General features: G+C 39.9%; 1 protein-coding gene across 1 annotated transcript in view; it reads left to right on the top strand.

Annotated features, from left to right (window-relative positions):
- Positions 1 to 4,925: 4,925 nt before the first annotated feature.
- LOC134539112 (importin-7) overlaps positions 4,926 to 26,305 on the top strand; it is a 46,248-nt gene continuing 24,868 nt past the window's right edge. The window contains exons 1-12 of the mRNA XM_063380850.1: positions 4,926 to 5,175; positions 9,852 to 9,933; positions 11,877 to 12,189; positions 14,228 to 14,384; positions 15,927 to 16,111; positions 16,851 to 17,024; positions 17,393 to 17,538; positions 18,415 to 18,578; positions 20,141 to 20,449; positions 21,670 to 21,807; positions 24,177 to 24,455; positions 25,548 to 25,679. Coding sequence (XP_063236920.1) covers positions 5,092 to 5,175; positions 9,852 to 9,933; positions 11,877 to 12,189; positions 14,228 to 14,384; positions 15,927 to 16,111; positions 16,851 to 17,024; positions 17,393 to 17,538; positions 18,415 to 18,578; positions 20,141 to 20,449; positions 21,670 to 21,807; positions 24,177 to 24,455; positions 25,548 to 25,679 — 2,163 coding nt within the window. The 5' untranslated portion in view covers positions 4,926 to 5,091. The remainder of the gene's footprint in view (positions 5,176 to 9,851; positions 9,934 to 11,876; positions 12,190 to 14,227; positions 14,385 to 15,926; positions 16,112 to 16,850; positions 17,025 to 17,392; positions 17,539 to 18,414; positions 18,579 to 20,140; positions 20,450 to 21,669; positions 21,808 to 24,176; positions 24,456 to 25,547; positions 25,680 to 26,305) is intronic.

Genomic DNA, 26,305 nt, shown 5'->3' with positions numbered 1-26,305 from the left:
TAAGCTGCAGCTGAGTGAGCAGAACCATACAAAGCCTAACATAACAAAGCCAGCTCACACGACCATACTCGCGACCATGCGTTCATTTGGGGATCATGTGCGCATTGTGTAGCGCCACTATACTGGTGGCGAAGAGAATATGGGAGCCCCTCCTCGTTGCCAGGGCCCACTCACCGATGAAATGACTTGTTCGCCAGGGTCAGACAGCCGCAAGCAGTGAAATGCAGGAAAACGCGCACATGACCATTAACATAGAAAAACTGTGCCAGAATTGTCTCAAATCGCATACAACTGGCTGTACATTCAGAGAAGATTTCTACCTGTACTGCACATTTCAACAAATACACATCAAAACCGGCGGGAAAACATTTCGGGTGATGTTACGAGTGCGCGGTGCATAGCGGCGCATTGCCAAGGGCGGCAGGACCATAAACCGCACTATCAACAGTGTAGCATTACCAAACACTGTACATTCACACAATTATCCAGTTCTTCATCGCCTTACTCTAGGCTCAACTTCTATGCTTTCTGATCTACGGTTTTGTATGGGCTGAAGAATAACATACACAATTTTTTGAACTGCCAGCATAGGTACATAGTTCCCTGGTATATTTTGATGTCGTCCCAAGTGCTCCTCCGGCTCGCTGAGGCCATTATTGCCAGTTGCTGCTTCAGGCTTGTATGTGCGCCAGCGCCCGTGCGCGAAAGTATAACAAACGGCCTTGGTTGAGAGGGGAACTCCCTGCAGAGGTGCCACCATAACAGTGGTGTGTCTTTTCATAAGGGTTTTGTTTATGTAATTATGTGAGTGTGTAAATATGTATTTGTGTTGTTGTGTACCTGTAGATGTGTTTTCTGGGCGACTGAGTCGCGTCTCCCCGCCTGTGACCATGTGGGCTCCACGCACTCGCACACAAAGGGAAGAGGGGGATTCATGTGCGCGCGGCAAGGGGGGAGGCCGCTGAGACGTCGCGGAGCGTGGGTCGAGTCAGTCGCCTGAGTGGGAAGAGAGAGTGCGGTCGCGGAGTTGTGAGTGAAAGCAGAACGGACACTGTCAGTCGCGTCACCGTCATTCACGTCGTCAGTCACGTTGTCGTAGTCCCGGATATTACCCCCGTGATGCGGGTTGCATCGTATTCTCAGGGAGGGTTCAGGACTCGTGGCAGGGGAAATTAACACTATCCGAGCTACAATGATGTTTCGACAGTTTGACCACAAGTATTTATTGAGCCCTTCGCGTAATCTAGGTACATGAGCAATCCGCGGCACAACACCCGTCCCTCCGCGGAGTGAGGCTCGGCTGCACGTGTTTGGAGGTTGGGCAGGCGCCAAGTGCGGACTGCACCCCCTGGTTCCATGTGCGATTGATGAACTTTCTCTGCCCCTTCCCTATGATAGCGAGAAACCAATTATGTTGGAACGCCGTCGCCAGCGACGTAAAGTCCGTCCCGTTGCGGCACGCACGTGTCCGCCGATGCGTGCAGTGTCCCGCCTCAAAGAAACAAGAAAATACTTATATACAATAAAATTAGTTACAATGGCGACCGATAGCGTAACGCACGTGAACGTGAGAGTCCCGATCGTCCGGATCCAATCTCACCAGTCGTGGCTCACATCTCACTGCCTTGCTCAGCCGCCAGATGATTACTCCGTCGTTGCCCGGCGACTCTCGCCCCAAGACACGTCTGTCCTCTCCGGCCGCCAGACTCCGACTCCCGTCTCCTGCCGCGCGTCTGCCTCTCCGCCCGACCTCCCCCCTCTAAACGACATGGGACCCCAAGCGACACGTGCAGCGCTTGGAGAGATTCCGAGTGTTGGCCTCGGCTTCGTCGCACGGTTACAGCAATTAACATTATACTTTAGAAATACATATTATTATAATGACAAAATTTACGAAAAAATATAATGTATATATAAAAAAAATTGGTTGTCAGGAAAGTCGGTTTACGGACGATAGTTTAACATGACAACGTCATAACAAAACATTGATGAAATGATTGATCCAGAAGAAAAGGAAAATCATATTCGGTCTGACACAGAGCCATAATAGGTTTTTGCAACCAAACCATTTTGGCATTAAAAATATTATATTCTTTGAGGAAGAATTTTTTTTTAAATTTTTCTATATTTTGCATGATAAAATCTACCTCTGCATACTTTTATGAATAAAATTGAATCATTTTTATTGAATTATCACTATTTTTTATGGATACAAAGGAGTGTAATGAAATGTGCAATTGAATTAATAAATTTACTTTTATTTGCATTCATTAATTCAAATATATTTATTACTTTTGAAATGATGCGTGCGCCGTATTTATTTTTACAAGTACAAAAAAAATTTCGCAGCAGCTGGGATCCGAACCGACAATATTTAGTTCAAGAGTTAGGTACGCTAACCACACGCCCACGAGTTTCAGATGTTATATATATGTTTATAAAAATTTTTGTTCACGGTAGGGGAATAATATTAACACGATTTTATAGCAAATACGCATCCCAAATACACCAAACTTATTTACAATGTGTTATAATATTTTTTAAATCATTGTGCAAAAGATCCCGGGTGTAATTTGAATTATTATGTGTAACTGTAAAACACCATTGTTGGTTCAAAACGTATTTGAATTTTCAACATAACTTTTAAATAACCGTACCGATTGTGCTGAAAATCGGTGGACATACGTTAAATTACATAATATTAATAATTCAAACGACGAAAATATGATTGAAAAGTCAAATCGATGGTTGTTCCAATCGAATGGAAGAGAGATGCCACGCATGCGTACAATGAACATGAAGAGAGATGCCACGCATGCGTACAATGAGCATGAAGAGAGATGCCACGCATGCGTACAATGAGCATGAAGAGAGATGCCACGCATGCGTACAATGAGCATGAAGAGAGATGCCACGCATGCGTACAATGAGCGAACAGGGCACATCCGTAGTGGGACATCTGTAGTGGGACACTTTTTCGTGCGTGCAGCTGGTGTTCATCGATTTATTAGACGTCACGTCAATAATAAAAATGACACGTTATTAAATATAAAGTATGTTACACATAACACACTGACGCCACTCCCGCTGCCTGTCTAAGTTTTAAAATTGATTATTAATGTTGAAAGTGATCTCAGGGGTTTCACGGGGTTTCGGCCTCGTGGCTGCAGGCAGGAGCACGTCGCTGTTCGAAACCTACCCGGGCTGTTCAGGCCACCCAGGACGCCTTATAAATAACTGGTAAACGATTTGACACGACACTGCACTTTATTCAGAACCGATACACTTATTGGTCCAGGTACTGGCCGCTTCTGTTGTCTAACCGCTGCGACACGCCTATCTCTCTACGTAAACCGTACGCGCGCCCAGGATAGGTTGCCAAGTGGTGTACACGGACTTATACAGTGGCCGATTATAAATGTGAATGGCGCGGCGGATAGCCACAGATCTCCTGCGCTGCATGAACTTTTACAGGCAGTTACGTTAACATGGAAAACAGCACATACAAAGGGATGTTCCAAAGTTATTTGCAATCTAACCTATGGCGAAATATTAAGGTCCCGAAAAGTACGTAACCCGGTACGCTGGAATCATACACGTTACAGTCACTTATTAATAAGAAAATACTCGGTTAGATTGCATGTTACAAGTTACACATTTACAGACGATGAAAGTTAAAAAGCGAAAGTTAGCGAGAAAGAACTCGACACACGTTGCTAAGAGTCTTCGATGATAACAATGAAGTGGCTGTGAAGCCGAAACTGCGTAACTCAATTACGCTGTCCTTAATCTCTGGACACGAAATTACGTAGAAAATGTAAAGTTCCCTGTTGGGAAAAAATTAATTAATTACGAGTCGCACGAAATATCGTGCGACTGGGTGGGGTCGGCATCAACACATTCACTGCACGGGGCAGGGGAGGATCAGGGGTTGGCGCAGCATAACGGACTTTATGAGCAGGGGAGACACTTGGGTCGACGTCAACGTCACAGTCTTTCGTGTCATCGTCATTCACGTCACTGTGTCACGTCACCATCATTCACACCACTGACAGTCGCGTCACTGTCGTATCAACGCCAGTCAGGTCACTGCTAGTGTCGTGTCGCGCTCAAAGTGCGTGGAGCCGGGCCTAGCCCTGATGGACTATCACAGATGGGGGCCGTGATAGCCCATGTTCAGTGAATGATGTGTGCAGTAAACACAACTTAATGTCATAAACTCTTTTATTTCACCCGAGTTAGGGTAGTTCCCTTGCCACGTGACACGTACCCTCTCTGCTGGAGCAGCTGGGCAGCGACTCTGAACCACGGGAACGGCCCTAACATCGACAATTTGTGAACAAATATGTCCTCGCACTGCTCTCACTTGACATCAAACCCCAGAGTTCTTTTGTTCTTTAACATGCCCAGAATGCCAGGACTGGGTTCGGTACATGGTTCAGTATTGTGAACCTGCAGTGCTACCTATGATTAGCTGCGGGCTCAACCGAACACAGAGCACTGCAGTGTTTTAGTGTGTCGTAAAAAATTATATGTTAAAGAAAAATTATCTAACCTGGAAGAGAAGTGCAGACTGTTTAAACACATTATTTTTTTTTTTTGTAATTTATAGTCTTGTAATAACTAGAGTAAAATTTGTTAAAATTTTTCTAATATATTTTAAAAATTAAAGGGTTATTCCAACTATTTTTATCATCTAAAAAATGGTTAAATGGTTTGTAGTAACTAATACATATTTTATATAATTAAAATATGAATATAGTTTTTCGTTTTAATAAAACAATTTTAGTTGTTTTTCCTCTAACTAAAGCGATAGAATTGAACTAGGTTGTTTTGTTTATTTTTACTCTTTGGTCATAATAATTTTAAAAGAAACTGAAAATTTTTAGAATTTATGCTGATATTGTGTTTATTTACATTGTTTTGGTTTTATTCTATTTTTACACCGGGATTTTGTGCCCGCCATTTTAGTTCTGTATGTCACGTGACCTCAAAAACATTGGTGGTTGGTTGCCGGGTTAAGTTAAGAAAGACATTTCAGTAGATAATATTCTTAAATTTAAAGTTTTTTTGTAAATTTAGTCACGTAAAATGGATACGCGAAAATTGACAGATGTTTTGAGGGCTACTTTAGATCCTAATCAACGTCAGCAGGCTGAAGATCAGCTTGCTCAGGTACGTGTACATGTGGTGTGTTGACCTTCATGCCGTAGGCATGCTGTGAAATTTCATGCTATTGGGTCATCTAATAGTATTGGATTAATAAATATTTGAACACTTACGTTTGAGTTGTTCGTGTTAGTCTACCCATGTTGTCATATTGCTGTTTCTGATTTTCACGGTAGAATGTTAAATGGCTCTAAATTAATGTCATGCCTTGGGACTTTCGTGATTGTATACCTTTTGAAATATACTACTGCATTCTTTAAATACATATGTAAAAAAACGCACAATATTTTGTAATTTTTTTAATATGAAAGCTTATTATAGTATCATATCCATCTGGAATGTGGGTAATGTTCAAAATCACTGCGAGATGTAATTTTTAACATCTTGACCCTCTTTAGAGCAACTACATATTTCGTTCCAATTGAGTTCATTTTTTTAATATAGTCCCCTCACTGACTTGTAAATATACATTCGAAGGAGTACATTTTGATTACCTTTCTGCTCACAAAGAAGGCATCAAATCCCATTTACAGTTTATCATGTGGCATTTAGAAACATAATTTAATTTCCTGTTCAATGTCTCATTTCACCGACCTATGTAAGATGTACCAGACAAATAATTAGGATCTTTACAGTCCAAAATAATTTTTTCGAATATAGTATTGTAAATTTTATCACATTTTTTTTGTTCGATAAATGTGAGCAGTGATTGTTGTACCTGGATGTTGGGAACCCTGCTTTCCTTTATTAAGTTTTGTTATTTTTAGAGGGTTTTAACCAAAGAATTTTTCCATTATTATTATAATTGGTTTTTACTATAGTGTGTCTCAGCATTAGTTTGCAGTGTAAAGGACATTCATTCTCTCTTTCTAACGGTTTGCATTGTTGCCAAATATAGGCCATAGAGCATAAAATTTTTAAACATAACTGTATTGTTTCAGGAAAAGAAATGTTTTTGAAAAAAAAAGTAGTTCATTGTTTTATGCAGTAAAGGGAAATTTTTAATAAGGAAGTTTGACTGACTGAAGACTTTTATTGGTTTGAGGCAAGTTATTGAAACAAAGGCCGTCGTGAGTTCACTGGACAAGACTGCCACTTTCACAAAACCAAGGATGGCACAGAGGCACGTTTTAGGGGCTGAGTGTGGCAACACAGCGTACCGACACGCTTACTTGTTGTGTGATTATCGGCGAAGAAAGAAAATCCCACGCAAAGTTACATAATTGTTGATTATTTTTGTGTAGAATTTTTGAAGATCCATACTTGCTCCCCGGAGGCACTTGCATTACTAGTGGCATTACTGTTGACATTCACACACAACTCTTTGGCTGGGTAGGGCGGACCGGTCTAGCCTGGGTCCGAGGCAGGGTTGGCTGATTTAAACCACAATGGTTTAAACCAAGTGGTTTTTATATAATAAAAAAAACATGGTTTTGAAGTAAAACTTCGGTACTTACGTATTAACGCAGCCGCAGCTACAGATTTGACGGTTTTTTAGTGCCGCCAATCTACACTAAAAATTTTTGCGAGAAATCATAAAATAAAACACTTTATTTAAAAGCAAAACACTTTCAAAATTCATAACACTTTATTTAAAAACCAAGTAGTCAATCGGATGGTTGGGTTATGCCAGCTAAATTAAAAATACTGTAAACCAGTGTGCTAGGTTGGTTAGGTCACGGTTAGGTTAGCTACATTAAAAATACTGTAAACCAGTGTGCTAGGTTGGTTAGGTCACGGTTAGGTTAGCTACATTAAAAATACTGTAAACCAGTGTGCTAGGTTGGTTAGGTCACGGTTAGGTTAGCTACATTAAAAATACTGTAAACCAGTGTGCTAGGTTGGTTAGGTCACGGTTAGGTTAGCTACATTAAAAATACTGTAAACCAGTGTGCTAGGTTGGTTAGGTCACGGTTAGGTTAGCTACATTAAAAATACTGTAAACCAGTGTGCTAGGTTGGTTAGGTCACGGTTAGGTTAGCTACATTAAAAATACTGTAAACCAGTGTGCTAGGTTGGTTAGGTCACGGTTAGGTTAGCTACATTAAAAATACTGTAAACCAGTGTGCTAGGTTGGTTAGGTCACGGTTAGGTTAGCTACATTAAAAATACTGTAAACCAGTGTGCTAGGTTGGTTAGGTCACGGTTAGGTTAGCTACATTAAAAATACTGTAAACCAGTGTGCTAGGTTGGTTAGGTCACGGTTAGGTTAGCTACATTAAAAATACTGTAAACCAGTGTGCTAGGTTGGTTAGGTCACGGTTAGGTTAGCTACATTAAAAATACTGTAAACCAGTGTGCTAGGTTGGTTAGGTCGGGTTAGGTTAGCTACATTAAAAATACTGTAAACCAGTGTGCTAGGTTGGTTAGGTCACGGTTAGGTTAGCTACATTAAAAATACTGTAAACCAGTGTGCTAGGTTGGTTAGGTCGGGTTAGGTTAGCTACATTAAAAATACTCTAAAATGTGTAAATGGTTATGAATTCCCTATTAAAATTTGGCTAACATGACCAACCAAGGGGAAACTTATGCTATGGTGGCGTTAATGCGTAAGTACCGAAACTTCTTTGCTGAGGGGGCTACAATTTTCGAGCACTACGAAAATGCCTGTTGCATGAGGGGAATAGTTAAGTACGTGGTGGGGGAACCAGTAGAGATGGAAACGGCAGGGGAGAGGTAGAAATGACATTGTACACAATTGCATGGTTGCATACTTGTATACTTTTACTTGTGACCTCACCCAAAGAGAATAGTGTTACCTATACAGTAAACTCCCTATTATCCGTGCATGCTACGAAAAAATACAGCACATATGTAAATCTGTATTTTATTACAAGTGAGCAAATTTGAACTCTACTGAGGAGTGTATTGCGTGCAGTATGCAGTGGAACGCCACAGGCCTTCTCGGAACTCACTCGGTAAGTTGGCATGCGTTGCTATTTTTGTCTCTGTCTCACTTTGTTTCTAGTCATATGGTTGAACACTTTTATTTTACATTACTGAAATGTATTGTATGATAATTACTCAGTAAAATACTAAAATTTTAGCATTATTTAAAATTTTGTACTTTAATTGTAACTTTTACTGTACATAAATGTTTAGATTTTTAAGTTGAATTAATGTTTCCATTTTTGTTTCCCATTTTCGGCTCTTTTGCGGATTATCCGAGATTTTCACTATCCGCGGTGGCCCTGCCACTTAATTGTGCGGATAATCGGGAGTGTACTGTACCTATTAATATAATAAGCAAGACGTTTCACTTCTGTTGCGCGTGGACTCCACGAACGCTTGTTTTTTAAATGAGGAATTTTTAATAGAATATATATTTTTTTAATTATAGGTCAAATTCCACTTTAATAACAACAAAATTTGGCATTTCCTGCTGGCCATAAAATGTGCACATGTTTATCTATAATTATGAAAAATATTTAATAGATTTAAGGATAATTATGTGGTTGAATTCTCCAGCCCAAAGGTATTCCTCAGATTTTTTCCCTCACGTGTCAATCAGTCTCTAAATTATATCACATCTTTTAAATTTTCTGATCGGTGCATGTAGCATCACTTACTTTCAATGTGATCGGTCAATAAACGGAAGAAGAAAAATATTTAATTTGATTTTATATCACATTTTATATTTTTTTATAACCTGACTTGTCATTGGACATTTCAAGTTGTACAAAAAAATTATTTTTATTGATACATTTTTAATAGGCTGCACAAAAGCTTTTGTATTTTAGTTGAGGCAGGAATTATTTGTTCTGAGTTTCCAAGGAACCGGAGTAAAATGTTCCAAAAGTCTATTATGTTTCCATAGAGGAAAATTCTTAATCTTTGAGCATCGCTAAGGACTTGGTAAAGTGGTATGAAAGAATGACTTAACATTTAATGTCTCACCGTAATTGGGGTTGTTAAAAGACTACGAGGAGTGACGAGATAATAATGGAGCAGTAATAGAACGAGGTTTTAAGGAAAACCAGAGTTCTCCGAGCAAACCCACCACTTCACGGCATTCACCGTGTCTCTCACTTCCGAGAGATACTGGTTTGCCCCCCACCGGGATAGATCCCAGCCATGCCATGCCATCTTGCTCGGAGATGGTTTGAAATGGAGTTGTGTAAAATAGTAGTTGTGCTACCTGTACAGGGTTCGTTCGCCTTCTTAATATCCTTGAAAAGTCCTTAATTAAATAAGGGCCTTTAAAAGTGTTAAATTTCATTATGTACCTTTAAAATCTCCTTAGTAAATACATACAAATAATGGATAAATGCAGGTATTTTAATGTTCTGTTGTTTCCCACAAGGCAGCAAACAACGCTTTGTGCAGTGCAATTGGCAAATTTCGAGTCACGTGATTGGTCACATTTTATGGAAGAAAAAATACTTTTGAACCAATTTTTTGTAGTTTGTATCTCACCTTTAAAATTAAAAAGGTGTTTTTTACTACAGACATGTGCTCCAGTGATAATTCTGGACAATAGGGTCATATCTGTAAGAATTGAACTAACAGACAAAATAAATTTTTGTGCTTTAACTTTTTGACGTTGTTTTCTACATCTTGATAGTGGCGAAGGCGATGAAGTAAAGATGGCCGTAAATACTCTCTCATTGATTGCACAAGAGGTTACGGACCATGCTATAGTTTCAAAAAATTATTTAGTGGTAATATTTTTTTTTTTCCAGATCCATAAAATAATTGGATTCGCGCCCTCGCTGCTTCAAGTGGTGATGTTGTCCGATGTGGACATGCCGGTGAGGCAAGCAGGTGAGTGACGCTTCGATTCCACTTGCGCTTGCAGCGTTGCAGCCGACCTGAGCATTTTGGAATCAACTTTCACACATTTCAGCTATAAAAAAAAAACATCCTGTCATGTCTGTTTTAACAGATGTGTTAGAACAAGTAGTTTCTTCAATGCCATCTAAAAAAGAAAGAAAACTCTCGGCAAGAGTTTAATAAATACGTATTCATGTTATCAGGAATGGACACTAGAACTGTGGGCTCACTCTTGGGTTTTGCTGCGTAGATGCGTTAGTTACTTCGGGTGAGATTTCTTACATCTTGTTACTTTCGAGCTGCATGTGTTTTTAAACGTTCAGAATAATTGGGGTAAGGAAAAAAAAAATCCCACTGTGGTGTGATGATAGATACACAAAATTTGTTTGGCATCGTATTTAATAAATTTTGTTGCCATGTTGAAAAACAGTGCGAGGAACACTCACAAAGCTTCTCGAATTCTCTCTTTGTGGTGCAGTTTGTTGATGCTGGTTATATCATATTCATATATTAATACAATAAGATCTCAAATGTATTTATCTTTTTTTTTTTTTTGCAAAATTCATGCTTTTAATCCATATAAATTTGGTACCTATAATTATATAGAATTTTTTTTTACTATTGAGTTAAAATTATTTTGAATTAAAAAAAGTTTATTATTGAATAATTTATCTGTTTGGCTGAATAATTCGCAAAAACCACTGGACCAAATTTGATGAAACTTGATTTTTAAAAGATTATGACTAGACTTAAAAACTAGTATATATAGTATCTCGCTACGTTGTTTGTACCAACACCCACTTGTGCCAAAACTACTATATACCACTTACATAATCTAATTTATTTATTCGGTGACATTCAATAACTATTTCACAATTGATGATAACTCTATATAACATGATGTGATTAAAGAAAAAAATCACTTTGCTGTTATTTGCAAGGGGACACGCACTAGTATATTATTTTCTCAATAATCTGTCGTCTGATGCAGTAAGGTGTTGCAGTGGTAAGACACCGGACTCGCTTCCCAGAGGACATGGGTTCGATTCCCCTTCGGCCATCTTGATTTTGATTTTCCACAGTTTCCCAGAATGACTCGAGGAAAATGCCAGGATGGTTCTTTACTGTAGGCCACGGAGGATTTCTGGTTTAAAAAACCTCATTCTGTGTAGTTGTGTGTGTTATTGTCTCTATAATCCAGACCTCTGATAAATCTCTGAAAGTTTGGGAGCCAGTTCTTTGGGGCAGACGGAAAATGCATTCGCGTCGAGTCGGATCCAACTTTGAGGATGCTGACGACAAATCTATGTGAGCTACCACTATATAGCCATATGTTGTTAGTACCTATTTAGTCGACAGTAAGGACAAGTTACGGGCGTCAATGCAAGCTGGCGCCCTGCTCTGATGCACTCGCTGTCTACTGTAGTTAACGGCTTGTATTAAATTACGAATTGCATTTCACAATTAATATATTATAATATAACAGTAAATATATGTAATATAGTATACAATATATTATAAATATATTTATACTATAATATATTATATATTAAAATATATTATGGTAAATATATACTAAATTATACAATATATTATAAATATATTTATAGTATAATATATTATAATATAACGGTAAATATATATATACTATATTATACCATATATTATGTTTATAGTATAATATATTATATACTAAAATATATACTATATTATGCTATATTATAAAAATATTTATAGTATATTATAATGGTAAATATATACTATATTATACAATATATTATAATTATATTTATAGTATATTATAACGGTAAATATATATATACTATATTATACAATACACTATATTATAAATATATTTATAGTATAATATAGTATAATATCCACTAAATGTGTGCGAGGATGAAGCGCGTGCGATTCGCCCCCGCGGTGCGCAGGCGTCATCTACCTGAAGAACCTGGTGACGCAGAGCTGGGCGGACCGCGAGGCGGAGCCCGGCCAGCCGCTGCCTTTCAGCGTGCACGAGCAGGACCGCGCCATGTTGCGCGATGCCATCGTGGACGCCGTGGTGCATGCCCCGGAGGCGGTGCGCGCCCAGCTGGCCGTGTGCGTCAGCAGCATCGTGAAGCACGACTTCCCCGGCCGCTGGACCCAGGTGGTCGACAAGATCAGCATCTACCTGCAGAACCCCGACGCCGCGGGCTGGACGGGCGCCCTGCTCTGCCTCTACCAGCTCGTCAAGAACTTTGAGTGAGTCTCCGGCGTTCCTGACTTACACTAATTTGTATTTTTGCTGGGGCGACTGAATCGTTGCCCATTGGAAGGGCAGCCCTTCGGGATTTTTCCGACAGTAGTGTTTTAGAAAGGTTTTCTGAATTGTTGCCCCTTCAGGATTTTTCTGACAGTGGTTTGTTTGTACAGAGACTGGAAGGGCAGCCCATCCAATTTCTGAAAACACGCTCCTTTAAGAGTTTAAATAACCCTGAAAACTTGCCCCTTGGATGGGCGGCCCATCAAGATTTTTCTGACAGTAGTGTTTTTAGAAAGGTTGTCTGAATTGTTGCCCCTTGGATGGGCAGCCCTTCAGGATTTTTCTGACAGTGGTTAGTTTGTAAAGTGACCTAACCTAACCTAACCTAACCTAAACTAACCACTGTCAGAAAAATCCTGAAGGGCTGCCAGTCCAAGGGGCAACAATTCAGACAACCTTTCAAAAACACTACTGTAAGAAAAATCCTGATGGGCTGCCCTTCCAAGGGGCAAGTTTCCAGGATTATTTAAACACTTAAAGAAACATGTTTTCAGAAATTGGATGGGCTGCCCTTCCAGTCGCTGTACAAGCAAACCATTGCTGGAAAAATCCTGAAGGGCTGCCCATCCAAGGGACAACAATTCAGCTCCCCCCTTTTTGCTGATAAGTAGGTACTGTTAAAAACTTGTTTTTTATTTTTGTTTCTGTATTAGTTGGTAAATGGAATATGGTGCTGCTTAACTCAAATGTCAACTTCGCTATTATGCAACTAATTCTGTTTGAATAAAAAAAGTTGATAAAATATATTTGTGTTTTTTCTGTGACAATACAACTTTTTTTGAAATTTATAATTTTGCAAAAAAAAATTCCTGTAATTGCCTAATAAAATTTCTCACCCGTACTTTTACAAGAAACGGATAACATTTCTATTCTTACCTAGAGATGTTGGTTTTCCTGAAAATAATTTTTTGGTGGAAATCTTCTGGTAATTTGCCAAAAAAATATATTTGGGAAACTGAAAATTTCCATGTTATACTTTCACAGAAACACGTAAATATATTTAATCAGCTTTATTTATTTAAACAGAATTAGTTGTCTTTCTTTTCCACATAATTTTTGTGGTCAGGGAAGAATTTTTCCCATGCCTGGAAATGTCGGGGAGTTTTCTATCACAGGGTTGATAGCCACCCTGTTCTTTTCCAGAAAATTGCAAAGTTGGTTAATTATTTTTTTTAAAAAATAGAGAAATGTGAACTTTAGTAATGAAACGTCAGGGAAATTTTATTACAGATTCGTGTGAACACCTTGCCAAGGGTAATAAAAAATCAGACAGGCGCAGTTCGGGTCAGTGCTGTAGATTTTTCATGAAAAGTCTGGTGTTTTATATAATTCCGAGCTTATTTAGGAGTCATATGAGATTACATTGTTTATTACTTTGTAATTTTCAGTTTAATATTGCAATTATATTCCAGCGAATGTTTTTTATTGTCTCACTTGCGTCCTAGTAGTGCTCTGTAAGCTCTTAGCACTGACACGATTCAGTGTCCTAGCCAAACGCATTTCCACGCTACACCACTTTATAACTTTTCACAAATTTAATATTCGTAACAATTGTGCGCATGCGCCTACACTGTTATGATGTCACAGGCAAAACAAATACTTCGCGACAAACAATACAGAAATTATCTATCCGTTTTGGGCTCAACTGATGTTGATGCGTTATTAGTCTCGTAGTTATTAGCTATTTAAATATTACAGTATTTTGTCACACAGGAAAGTTTGAAACGCTGTCGCTGATGGGTGAGTGGAGGTTTCCACGTCAAAAAAAAAGTAGCGCTGGTTTCTTTACGTTGGGACATCTCCGTGGGGGGGTTGTGTCGCAGGCAGTAGCGGATCCAGAGGGGGGGCTAAGGGGCTCAAGCCCCCTCCAAAAGCATCTGGGTCCACTACTGTTTTAGTGTTTGCCTTGATAAAGCCTAGCCTCAGCTGGGTCAAGCCCCTCCTTAACCAAAATCCTGGCTCCTCCACTGGTCGCAGGTACAAGAAGCCGGAGGAGCGGGGACCCCTGAATGAAGCGATGAACTTGCTGTTCCCCATGATCTACCAGCTGTGCATGCGCCTCCTGCCCGACCAATCGGAGCAGTCTGTGCTGCTGCAGAAGCAGATACTGAAGATCTACTTCGCTCTGACGCAGGTTGGTTGTGGCGGCGAGACAACATACCACTTCAGTTGGTTGTGAGATGTAGTGTTTTGTCTAGAGACGTACGAGACTGTGAAATCCAGATAAAAACGACACAATTAATGACGATGCACTCGCGAACAACTCGATTGGCAGCAAGCGTGCACGGTAGCACTAACTCACCGCCATGATGGTCCAACAACAACAACTGTTGCTTCGTTGCCGGAAGCTGCAGGGCTACCCGCCTCGGCAGGCAGCCAACTTGAAAAACTTGGCGCTGCTAGCAAGCAGCGCGGGAAGTTCAAAATTCAAACGTTTCCAAACACTATACACTAAATTACACACAATATTTACAAGTCCAAACATGTAGCTTACAAATATCTACCATGTTTTATCTAATAATCGTTGCCCTCATATAATCGTCGCACCGTTATTTTAGGGCGTGAAAATTTGAGAGAGAAAAATTTCACATAATAGTAGCATTATGTTTCGTTTCCGCTGTTAGGTTCCGAGTGCTTTGTGTAGGTAGTAAATATGACAGGATAAAGCACCGTGCAAGGCAGTCGGTTTTCAAGTTGCTGTCAGGCAGTTTGATAGTTGTAATGGGAAAATGCAATAAATACAATTACAGTAAAACTCGTTTGAGGCGTACCTGCAGAATACGATTTTCCGTCCAATATGGTCAAATGTTTCTGTCCCGCCATTTTTTTTTTAAATAAGATGTACGTTATTTATTTCTATGTAAAATGATGCCTATAAACTTCTTAAACCCATATAATACGATGTATTTTAAAGTTAAAATTATTATTTTTCTGACATTACAGCTTACTTGCTTAAATAACATAAATACGAAGTTGTTCAATGTGTAAATTTTATTTTTAAGACTTTTCAAACGGTTTAACCTTTATCTGTTCGTCTTCGTCACCGCTGTGTACAGCTTATAAACATGTAGCCAGCGCTAGTTGGCATCATTACGTTGATTCTCGTATAGAGTGCACGCACTCAGTCGAATATCAATGTTGAGTGCACGTGAGTGCATTTGGTTTAGTTCCAAGTAAACTACATTTGATAGACGCACTCTTTCGTGGTTTAGTGTGTACTATGACAATAGTTAGCGTTAGTTGCGGCTCACGTTCAGATCATGGTTTTAATTTTTTTATTTAAAGTCTAAATATGTTTTGATTGCATGATTTATCAATTAAACTTACTTTGCATGATAGTTTTTGTTTTTATAAATAATTTTTATTTTGGTATAGCACGGTATTACAGTAAGAGATCTAATCTGGAATGTTTGGGACGACGGCCGAGCTGGATAAAAGAGTTTGCTAAATTATCAAATGTTAGTATACAAAAAAAAAGAGTGAACATTTATTTATAAAACAAGTTGAATAAGCTGCTGTATGCGTGCAAACTGTTTTTATATTTTTTTTTTTTGCTGAAATTTTTCTTGTAAACTATTTTTATTGATCAGTAATGTACGTTGTGGTTTCTGTGTCGTTCGGAATGTTTTGCATTGCTAGCTCTTAAGTGACTTGGTTTGTGTGCGTGCGCTTGCAGTACGTTCTCCCGCTGGACCTGATCTCTCGGGAAGTGTTCTCGCAGTGGATGGAGATAGCGCGCATCGTCGCTGACCGGCCCGTGCCGGAGCAGACCAACGCTGTCGACGAAGAGGACAGGATGTTCCTGCCGTGGTGGAAGTGCAAGAAGTGGGCCCTGCACATCCTCTACAGGATGTTCGAAAGGTTGTGCATTAGTGTTCTGGAGCCTTGTCTCTCCGACTGTTGACGCCGTTTGCCACCAGCACTGCCCAAGCGACCCCGCGAGCTAGCACGTCCGCTGCCACTCGATCCCAACCAATTTTTAAATACTGATGCACGCAAAAAAGAAAAGAAAAATTAATTCCATCTGTTCAGGTGTCAACCATATTTTATATGTACCTGTTTGTTTGGGCGTAGCGCTAGAATGTGTGGTGGTTTGAATATTTGAATTTGGCGCCATCAATCGTGAGTGCGCCACTGTGGCGGCCATTGTGTTCAGCAGTGCCATCTGTAAACAGTTTCGTTAGTCTTTTACCGTTTCTCCGCGTTGCTGGGCGTCATGCAGCTAAACTATTAGTTTCAATTCAGTTTGTGAACACTGTTTATAGTTCTTTATGCATCTTTTACTCCAATTTTTATGTAATTTAATGCTATACACGAATGTTGTGTTCGTTAATTAGCTATGCACAAATTCTGTGTGGTTAAGTTTTTTTTTTTTTCCATTACCAAAAATCTTATAGCAAATAATTTTCTTACTGTACTGGCATTACTTAAAAATATTGAATTTCTGGAGTCTTGCGCTGTGGTTATTTACAAAAAGTATTTAATCAGTGTTGTATCGGTTATTGGATCTGTTAAAGAATAGGATCGGTTAAGTTTCTATTCTTACCGCCCATCACTGCTAATGTCGCCTGCCTATTTTTTTTTCTTTGCTTTCCCACAGGTACGGCAGCCCGGGGAACGTAACCAAAGAATACAAGGAGTTTTCGGAATGGTACCTGAAGACATTTTCCGCTGGCATATTGGAGGTTCTTCTGAAGATACTGGATCTGTACAGGAAGAAAATATACGTATCACCACGTGTCCTGCAACAGACAATAAACTATATTAATCAGGGGTGAGTTCTTTAATGGCTACTTGTGAACAATCTTAGTAAATTTTTTTTTTTTAATCTACTAAAGCCAGTAAAGAAGTTGAATATTTCTTCTCTGGGAGACAGTAAAATGACAAACAAAAATAGGAGCTACTAAACAGAGGGTAAAATATAATGCTTTGCAGATGTTTGTCTTTGTTTGAATCTAGATTAAAACAATTTAGCTGAAATAGCAAGCGATTGGGTTTTAAAAGAAAGTGCTTTCAACTGCCCACAATGATTAAGGCTGGTGGTTAGGTGGGTTTTTTTTTTTTTTTTTTTCCCAGAGTGGTCTTTCTGTGAGTGCGCAGCTATTGGAAGAGAGATAGTGTTAGTCTGTGATTTGTTCGCAGGGTGAGCCACGCTTTCTCTTGGAAGTTCCTGAAGCCTCACATGCTCACCATCATACAGGACGTTTTGTTCCCTATCCTGTGTTACTCGGCAGCCGACGAGGAACTGTGGAACACGGATCCTTACGAGTACATCAGGGTTAAGTTTGGTGAGTACCTGGAACACCACAGATTCAAACTGGCTGGTGGTGGTCGATTAGTCAAACCTCATTATTACAAACCTGAAGGGTCCAAATTTTAGCACTTTGTAATAACGAGGTTTGTATTAACCAAACTATTGGAAATCATCACAACAGAAAAAAAAAAATTGATTTAACTTATAATGCCTATAATATTACCACAAAGAAAATACACTGTAATATAAGCTGGCTCCACTATATACATAACATTATTTAAACACTAAAAAAAATGAACATTTCAATGCAGTACCTACAGAAGAACCCATAATACAAACAAAAAGCTTCAAAGAAACTTACAACATTACATAGCACTTTATAGATACAAACATTATCTGTTCAAACCTTAGCACTTTGTAATAACAAAGTTTGTATTAACCAAACTATTGGAAATCATCACGACAGAAGAAAAAAAAAATTGATGTAACTATAGTTACAACCAACAAGAAAATACTCGGTTTGTAATGTATGCTGGCTTCACTACATACATAAAATTATTTAAAAACACTATAAAAAAAAAAAAAAAACAACAACTCAATGAAATACCTACAGAAGAACCCATACAAACAAAAAAAAAATTCAAAAAAAAAACTTGCATACAAAATTACATAGCATTTAATACTACTATAAATTTATAATGTTCGAGTGCCAAAAAATTCTTCCCGTAGGTAACAAATTATTTTTTTCTGTGTCTGTACAACGTTTAATGAATTTTTCCGAAAAAACCTAACTTTTCCAACGCTCAGCCCCATCTTGTGAATATATTTTTTAAACGTTGCTGGTGGTTTGTGCCCGCTCCGCGCGTCCCGTTCCTCACCGTGCCGGGTTGGTTTTGTTGCGTGGCCGCAGACATATTCGAGGACTTTGTCTCACCGGTGACGGCGGCCCAGACGCTGCTGCACTGTGTGTGCAAGAAGCGCAAGGACATGCTGCAGAAGACGATGCAGTTCGTCATGCAGGTGCTGACGTCGCCCGGGGCAGACCCCCGGCAGAAGGACGGCGCCTTGCACATGGTGCGTACTGGCTTTGAACACACACACACTGTACAGAGGTCGCGAGTGGATGGGATTTACTCCACGGTTTTTTCAGGAGCGCACGACGAGCAGCTTCGGGAACTTTCACCGCCTGCAGCGCGCTGCCGTAACGCCCTGTATCTTCTTGGGTTGTTATTTACACGTTAGAGCGCAGCACTGTCGCCCGCTGTCTTTCCCCCCCACCCAACATTCACTGCAGCTCAAGGTCGTTCAACGGGAGGGGGAAGGGGTGTTTGAAGAGTTCGACACTTGTCCGCTAGGGACCACCACAAGTCGATGCCCTAGAGATGGTGGCGATTGCGGCGGTGAATTAACCAACTACCTCAAACCGTATAAGAAATTTTAACCTGGGCTGGTGACTTCTATACAGTATATATATTCAAAGGTACTAGGCTCCTGCCAGCTCGGTTTTTTTTTTCTCCCCATTCTGAATATAATTTTGGATTATAATTAAAATCATCCACGAATGTTGAATATTTTTTTTTTAATCAAATATTTTTTTACTTGAACCCCGTTTTCCCGCACTTAACAAGAGTTGAAGAAAAATTGATCAGAAACACGGTAAAATGAAAAAGAGATAAATATATGTAGAACAATAACATAATGGTAAAAAATGGACAGATGTAAGGAAAAAACTGGCAATTTTTTTTTTTCATCAGTAAAATTTGAGTCTTATTTAAATTATCTGAATTAGGTAGTTGTAAATCATACCCATCTAAATACTCCTTGAAAATTAAAAGTATCAAATATGTAGTTAATTCCTATTCTTTGGGGAAATCTCATACCGTGCAATAAATTTCCATTCTTTTGAGAAACACTAATTCTATGTGTTAGGAAATAACCCTCCTTTCATTGGTTTAAGTCCCAGTCAGATGTGCAGATTTGCTGGTCTTCAGTTCGTTGATGTATGAAACTTTTCTAATTCAGCATGGGTGTCAGAAATGCGGGATGTTGTGTGGCTTTCATTTGAAAATGGTGATATCCAAACTAACTAACATATGAAAATATATACATCGATGGCTTAGAATGAAAACCTCGTATCTCAATTTTTGGACGAAAATACGTTTTTTTTTATGTTTTCGGCTGGAAAACCTCGTGTCTCACAAAATGTTTGGCTGAAAGAACAATGAAATGTGCATCCTGCTGCTTTCTATCGGGGGGGAAAAAAAGAAACCACGCATGTCAGTAGCACGGTTTTTTTTGTCTCTGCTGTTGAATTTTGCATTTTATGAGATACGAGGTTTTCATTCTAAGCTATCAATATATAATTTTTTTTTTTCCCCCGGACCGCGTCTGTGAAATGTGTCTTGTTAAATAACGCGCACCAAAAATTTTTTTATTTTCAAGCGCACTGAAACATTTAAAATTCTTCGACTCAACCGTGTACTAGTAACATTGGCAAACAACTCGATACAGGCTGTGAATTCGTGACGAAGATAGTTGATTGATATTGCGTAGGCATTCAGTAAAAAGATGAGAGGGATCGACTTGAGAGAGCGTACGAGGCGAAGTGTGCCGAGCCGTCGCGTCGTGTTCGCCAGGTGGGCGCGCTGGCGGACGTGCTGATGAAGAAGAAGCTGTACAAGGAGCAGATGGACACCATGCTGTGCCAGTACGTGTTCCCGGAGTTCGGCAGCCCGCGGGGCCACATGCGGGCGCGGGCCTGCTGGGTGCTGCACCACCTCAGCGACATCCGCTTCAAGCAGGAGGCGGTGCTGGCGGAGGCGCTCCGCCTGGCGACGGGCGCCCTGCTCCGCGACGCCGACCTGCCCGTCAAGGTGGAGGCGGCCATCGCCCTGCAGATGCTGCTGGGCTCCCAGGAGAGGGCGCACAAGCACGTCGAGCCTCAGGTCGGTGTCGGGAGATAAATTACTATCTCATACCGTGCAATAATTTTCCGTTCTTTGAGAAACACCCATTCTATGTGTTAGGATATACCCTTTCGTTGGTTTAAGTCCCAGTCAGATGTGCAGATTTGATGGTCTTCAGTTCACCTTACTCTCCCTTCTCTTACTCCCCCTCTCTTACTCCCCCTCTCTTACTCTCCCTTCTCTTACTCCCCCTCTCTTACTCCCCCTCTCTTACTCTCCCTTCTCTTACTCCCCCTCTCTTACTCTCCCTTCTCTTACTCCCCCTCTATTATCTCCCTTCTCTTACTCCGCCTCTATTATCTCCCTTCTCTTACTCCCCCTCTCTTACTCCCCCTCTATTATCTCCCTTCTCTTACTCCCCCTCTATTATCTCCCTTCTCTTACTCCCCCTCTCTTACTCTCCCTTCTCTTACTCCCCCTCTATTATCTCCCTTCTCTTACTCCGCCTCTATTATCTCCCTTCTCTTACTCCCCCTCTCTTACTCCCCCTCTATTATCTCCCTTCTCTTACTCCCCCTCTATTATCTCCCTTCTCTTACTCCCCCTCTATTATCTCCCTTCTCTTAATCCCCCTCTGTTTGGTACTTAGTGTGAACTCTTGTATATAGAACTGTGTTGTGAGTTAACTTTGTGGCTCTTGTACCGGGCCAAGTGATAGACACAGTTTAAATCATTATTATTATTATTATTTATGTATTAATATTTATTTAAATTTTGCTGAAGAGGTAGATAATGTTTGGGAATGTCCAAGACTTAAAATATTTGAAGTCAAATCAAAGAATAATATAATTTGACTTCTGGGAAATTCTGGAACCTTTTAATATTTCAAAAAAAAAAATATCAGTGCAGAGTAGGTACATGAAAAAACAAGAAGGTTAACGTGCTAAATGTTTTCCACATATTTCTTATGTAGAGAGTGTTTTGCTTATAAAACACCTATTCAAGCACTAAGAAGTGTTAGCTTTGGAATTTTCTTAATGTAGAAAAATATTTTATTGGTCTTTAACTTTGTCTCCTAACGAAGATTTAATTCATCTTTGACTTAGATTCATATTGTGATGTTTTCGCTAACCTCTACTGATGATGTACTGTAGAAAGAAAGTCATGAATGCAGCAGTATGTTTTTTGTGTAAACATGTGAGTGTATGTATGTCTAAATATACTAACCTTGTTAAGTGACACACACACATTTTTTTCAGATCAAGCCTATTACGTTGGAACTACTGAGGATCATCCGTGAGACTGAAAATGACGACTTGACGAGTGTCATGCAGAAGATAGTGTGCACATACACAGACCAGTTGATGCCGATAGCTGCAGAAATTTGTCAGCACTTGGTATGTTTTTCTGACTGTAACTTCACCTCTCTTATAATTTTTTATTTACAGAAAAATTAGGTCTATTTATGTGGGATAAATGTCACTTGTGAGATGTTTATAACCATATCCATTGTCCTAAACAATGTTGGTTATTTTATTCTTAAAAGTTAGGAATAAGTAGGGCCTGGAAAAATTAGCATCTATTTATTACATAATTAGCATTTATGATGTTGAAAATTAGCATCTATTTTCCAGAAATTAGCATCTATTTTTGAGAAATTTGCATAAGATATTAAAGTTACATAACAATACAAGAAGTTGTAATAGTGTTTATACCCATTATGACGAATTTTAACACAAACCAAAATCATTAAACGGTATTTGTAAACAAACGTTTGACCACTAGTAATTTCAGATGGAAACAAACTGACGATTCGAGTTGACCAACTTCAGTACGCTAAACGTGCACCACAAAATGTATGATTTGTCCCTATGTAAAATATTGATCAGAAAAAAAATTTGAAGACTAAAGTGATTATCAACGAATGTAAAAAACCGCGTACTAAAATATTTGTAGTAGTTTTCAGCATTTAAAATATTTTCATTTTTATCTTTGCAAGTTCACTACGATCCCGTCAACGACCTAGATATTTTCTAGGTTGTTGGTTTCCGTGATGCGCTTCCCGGGAAATTTTGTTTTGTTAGGTTAGATACTCTTCATGAACAGGCAACACACGATGCAATGGCGAACGTAGGCGAACGTGATGTGATCTAACAAAACAAAATAACTGCGTCGATAAGTAGTGTGAACATTCTTTTCTAAACAACATTCAACGGTATCTTGAGTAAATCGTAAAGAATAAATTTACAAAATTACTTATTCTATACTATCATGCGTGATATTTGGTTAAGGAATGTTTTATAAATAAAGGTTAGGATTCGGATTTTATTCCTTCAACAAGCCTTGTCAGAAGCTATTGTTTACGGTAATTGTGTTATGGTGGCTATTTTCAAAAAAAATACTTTGAGGAATGTGTGTTCAAGCCATTTTGTTGCATTCTATAGTGGTTTTTCGCCCGATAATGGCAATTTTACCGCGATTTCGCAAATATAGCATTTATAACAACAATTAGTAAAAAAATCGCATCTAACCTCAAAATTCGCAAAAAAATCGCATCTATCGCAAATTGCGAATTTTTCCGGCCCCTAGGAATAAGTATCTTGAAAATTTTTCCTACGCATTATGTGTATGTTTCAGCACTAGAATTCACTTTGTGTTGTTCACATCAGTGAAATCAAAAAATTCGAACATTCGCCCATTAGTTCAGTGAACTAGTAACACCGGTGTAGTCTTCAAAGGCAGGAGAAAATAACTGTTCCAGAGTGCATAGACTTCCTCAGCATATCTATACATTTACGTTAGAGCTAAATAGAAGGGAAAAAAGTATTTTTTTTTATTTATAAACTTTAGATGATTCAGTAGAAACGGTTTTAATGTTGAATCTAATCTACAAAATTATTTACAACTTTTGCTTGAAAAATGTTTTTAAATAGAGTTTGGCGGAAGTAAAAATACGGTCAAAAGGTTGAGCTCTGGTTGGCGTGTTGTTAATTTTTCAGGCATTGGCTTGAGTGTCAAAATTGGAGGCTCGTTAGTCTTAAAAAATGAACATTTAAAAATTTCTTATGTTATGCATGTAAAATCATTACATAGTGGAGACGGTTTGTTTGATGTTATTGTTCCGTTATAACCGACAATTACTAAAAACTCTCAGTGCAATAACATACGTAACATAAAAATAGGTTAGTAAATTCTTGTTTCAAGTAAATTTAATGCGTGAAAGATCTGAATCCATGGTTAGCCTGTGGTTGAGTTCAGTGGCGTAGCCAGGATTTGTGTATGGGGGGTGTTAAAGAAGCATTGCCCCCCCCCTCCCCCCTCCTCCTGTATTTAAGAGCGTGAGGGTCCGGGGGTCCTCCCCCGAGAAAATTTGGATTTTAAGGTGTAAAATAGTGCTACATATTTTAGCAGTTTTCGGTACTTAAATTTAAATATTGTAATGGTAAAAATTGTATTAATTTTAATATGAAATTTTGTTTGAGTGATGAATAAGAAATTATTAAAGATTCGGTGCTAAGGCTAGGCTAGGATAGACTAGGTTAGGTTAGGTTACATTACGCTAGGTTAGGTTAGGTAAGGTTAGGTTTGATTGTAGTATTTCGTCGTTTAGGTACATTTAAGACACACACACAAATTCATTCAGTTGTTATTTCGGCGTTGTGGTACACAGCAGTTTTCTAGTCCCCCCCCCCCCCCCCCCCCCTGGTCGCGCCCCTGGTGGAGTTGTGTATCCGAAGGAGACGAGAGTGCATTGACGGTTGCGCAGGCGTCGACGTTCAGCCAGGTGCTGGACACGGACGAGGGCTCTGACGAGAAGGCCATCACGGCCATGGGGCTGCTCACGACCATCGAGACCCTGCTGACGGTGATGGAGGACCAGCCCGAGGTGATGGCGCAGCTCCAGCCGACGGTGCTGCAGGTGGTGGGCCACATCTTCTCCCAGAGCGTGGTCGAGTTCTACGAGGAGGCCCTGTCCCTGGTCTACGAGCTCACCAGCAAGACCGTCTCCCCGGACATGTGGAAGGTGCTGGAGCTCATCTACCAGGTGCGTGGCTGGCATGTGTGTGTTTCTCGTTCCTCCCCCGCTGATCATCCTACTGCTACAACCCATCCCCCCACCTACTCCTCATATAACCCCAATTTATTACTCTTCATAGCACCACAACTTATACTTCTTTCTCTTCCCGCTTGTTCACTTCTTTGTCTTCCTCCTCTCTTCCTCCTCTATTACTCCCCCTGTTTGGACTTGTAAATATTGTGTGTAATTTAGTGTATAGTGTTTGAAACAGTTGAATTTTTAACTTCCCGTGCTGCTTGCTAGCAGCGCCAAGTTTTTCAAGTTGGCTGCCTGCCAAGGCAGGTAGCCCTGCAGCTTCCGGCAACGAAGCAACAGTTGTTGTTGTTGGACCATCATGGCGGTAAGTTGTGTTATCATGCACGCTTGCTGCCAATCGAGTTGTTCGCGAGTGAATCGTTATTAATTGTTTCGTTTTATATGGATTTTACAGTCTCGTACGTCTCTATACAAAACACCCCCTCTCTTACTCCCCCTCTCTTTTACTCCCCCTCTCTTACTCCCTCTCTCTTTCTCTCTCTTCCTCCTCTCTTAGTCCTCCTTTCCTATTTCTTACTCCCTCTCTCTTACTTTCTCTTCCTCCTCCTCCTCTCTTAGTCCTGTTTTCCTCTCTTCCTCCTCCTCTCAGTCCTCCTTTCCTCTCTTCCTCCTCCTCCTCTTTCTCCCATGTAGGTGACCTGGCAGGGTACACCTGGAGATTCAAGTTGGAAACATGGTGGGTGTTGCTTTGGACTGTTGATATTTCTCGAGGCTGTTCTCTCTTCCATCTTGGAATTCAGTCTTATCTCACTATTTCATCTCACATTTGCCTCTTCTAATGTCCTCAGTGCCTCCTCCTCCTCCTCCTCCTCCTCCTCCTCCTCCTCCTCCTCCTCCTCCTCCTCCTCCTCCTCCTCCTCCTCCTCCTCCTCCTCCTCCTCCTCCTCCTCCTCCTCCTCCTCCTCCTCCTCCTCCTCCTCCTCTCTTCCTCCTCCTCTTCCTCCTCACTTCCTCCCTCTCTCGTTAGTTATGTTGATAGGTATGTTCCAAATAAAAATAACTCTAAAAATGCAATGTTCTCAGGTGTTCCAGAAAGGAGGGTATGACTACTTCACCGACATGATGCCGGCTCTTCACAACTACGTCACAGTGGACACGCCGGCGTTCCTCTCCAACGAGAACTATGTCCTCGCAATGTTCAACATGTGCAAAGCAGTGAGTCTCGTGGCTTGTGATTTACTTGTAGTGAGGTCGGTTCAGTTGGGTCTGAAGGCGATCTTGAATGACGGAAATCTGAGTGAGTTGGTGAACTAAGGGAAGACAAAATGTAACAGTAAGTACTTGCATATAATGTCCTTTATTTCACCACTTGGCCTGTACGAATATAAAGTTTCACATCAAAATAGGAAATTTATATTTTTGTTTGATAGCATTTCAAATTCTTACATTGGCTTAGCACATGACCTGGTGTAACTATTGACATTGTTGAGACTTTAGTTAATTGTTGCACAATTTTTAAGTGTTCGTGTTTCAGGTGAAAACATGACTTTGCCTTGAGTAATTAGCCATATTTTATTTCACCGTGTTCACAGTTAACAGCATCGCTCCACGAAGTCTGTTTCATCTTCTGTAAACAACAGATGTACCGTGGCATACATTTAGCCATACAAGGTGGGGGGAAATGTGTGGGCAGGTCTGACTACGCTATCGGCTGTTGTACAAACATCAGCTATGGCAAGTTCAGTTGCGGTTATTGAATGTCAAGGACTAAATATTTTTTTTTGCTTCCGCGCGTATGCCGCTGTGCCGCGCTGTTGTCTCCCGGCCGCAGATCGGGTCGT

Source organism: Bacillus rossius, chromosome 14, assembly GCF_032445375.1.
Source record: "Bacillus rossius redtenbacheri isolate Brsri chromosome 14, Brsri_v3, whole genome shotgun sequence".
In the NCBI taxonomy this organism is placed as follows: domain Eukaryota; kingdom Metazoa; phylum Arthropoda; class Insecta; order Phasmatodea; family Bacillidae; genus Bacillus; species Bacillus rossius.
Note: the sequence above shows the minus strand (reverse complement) of the source record. Positions and strands in the feature narration are given on the sequence as shown.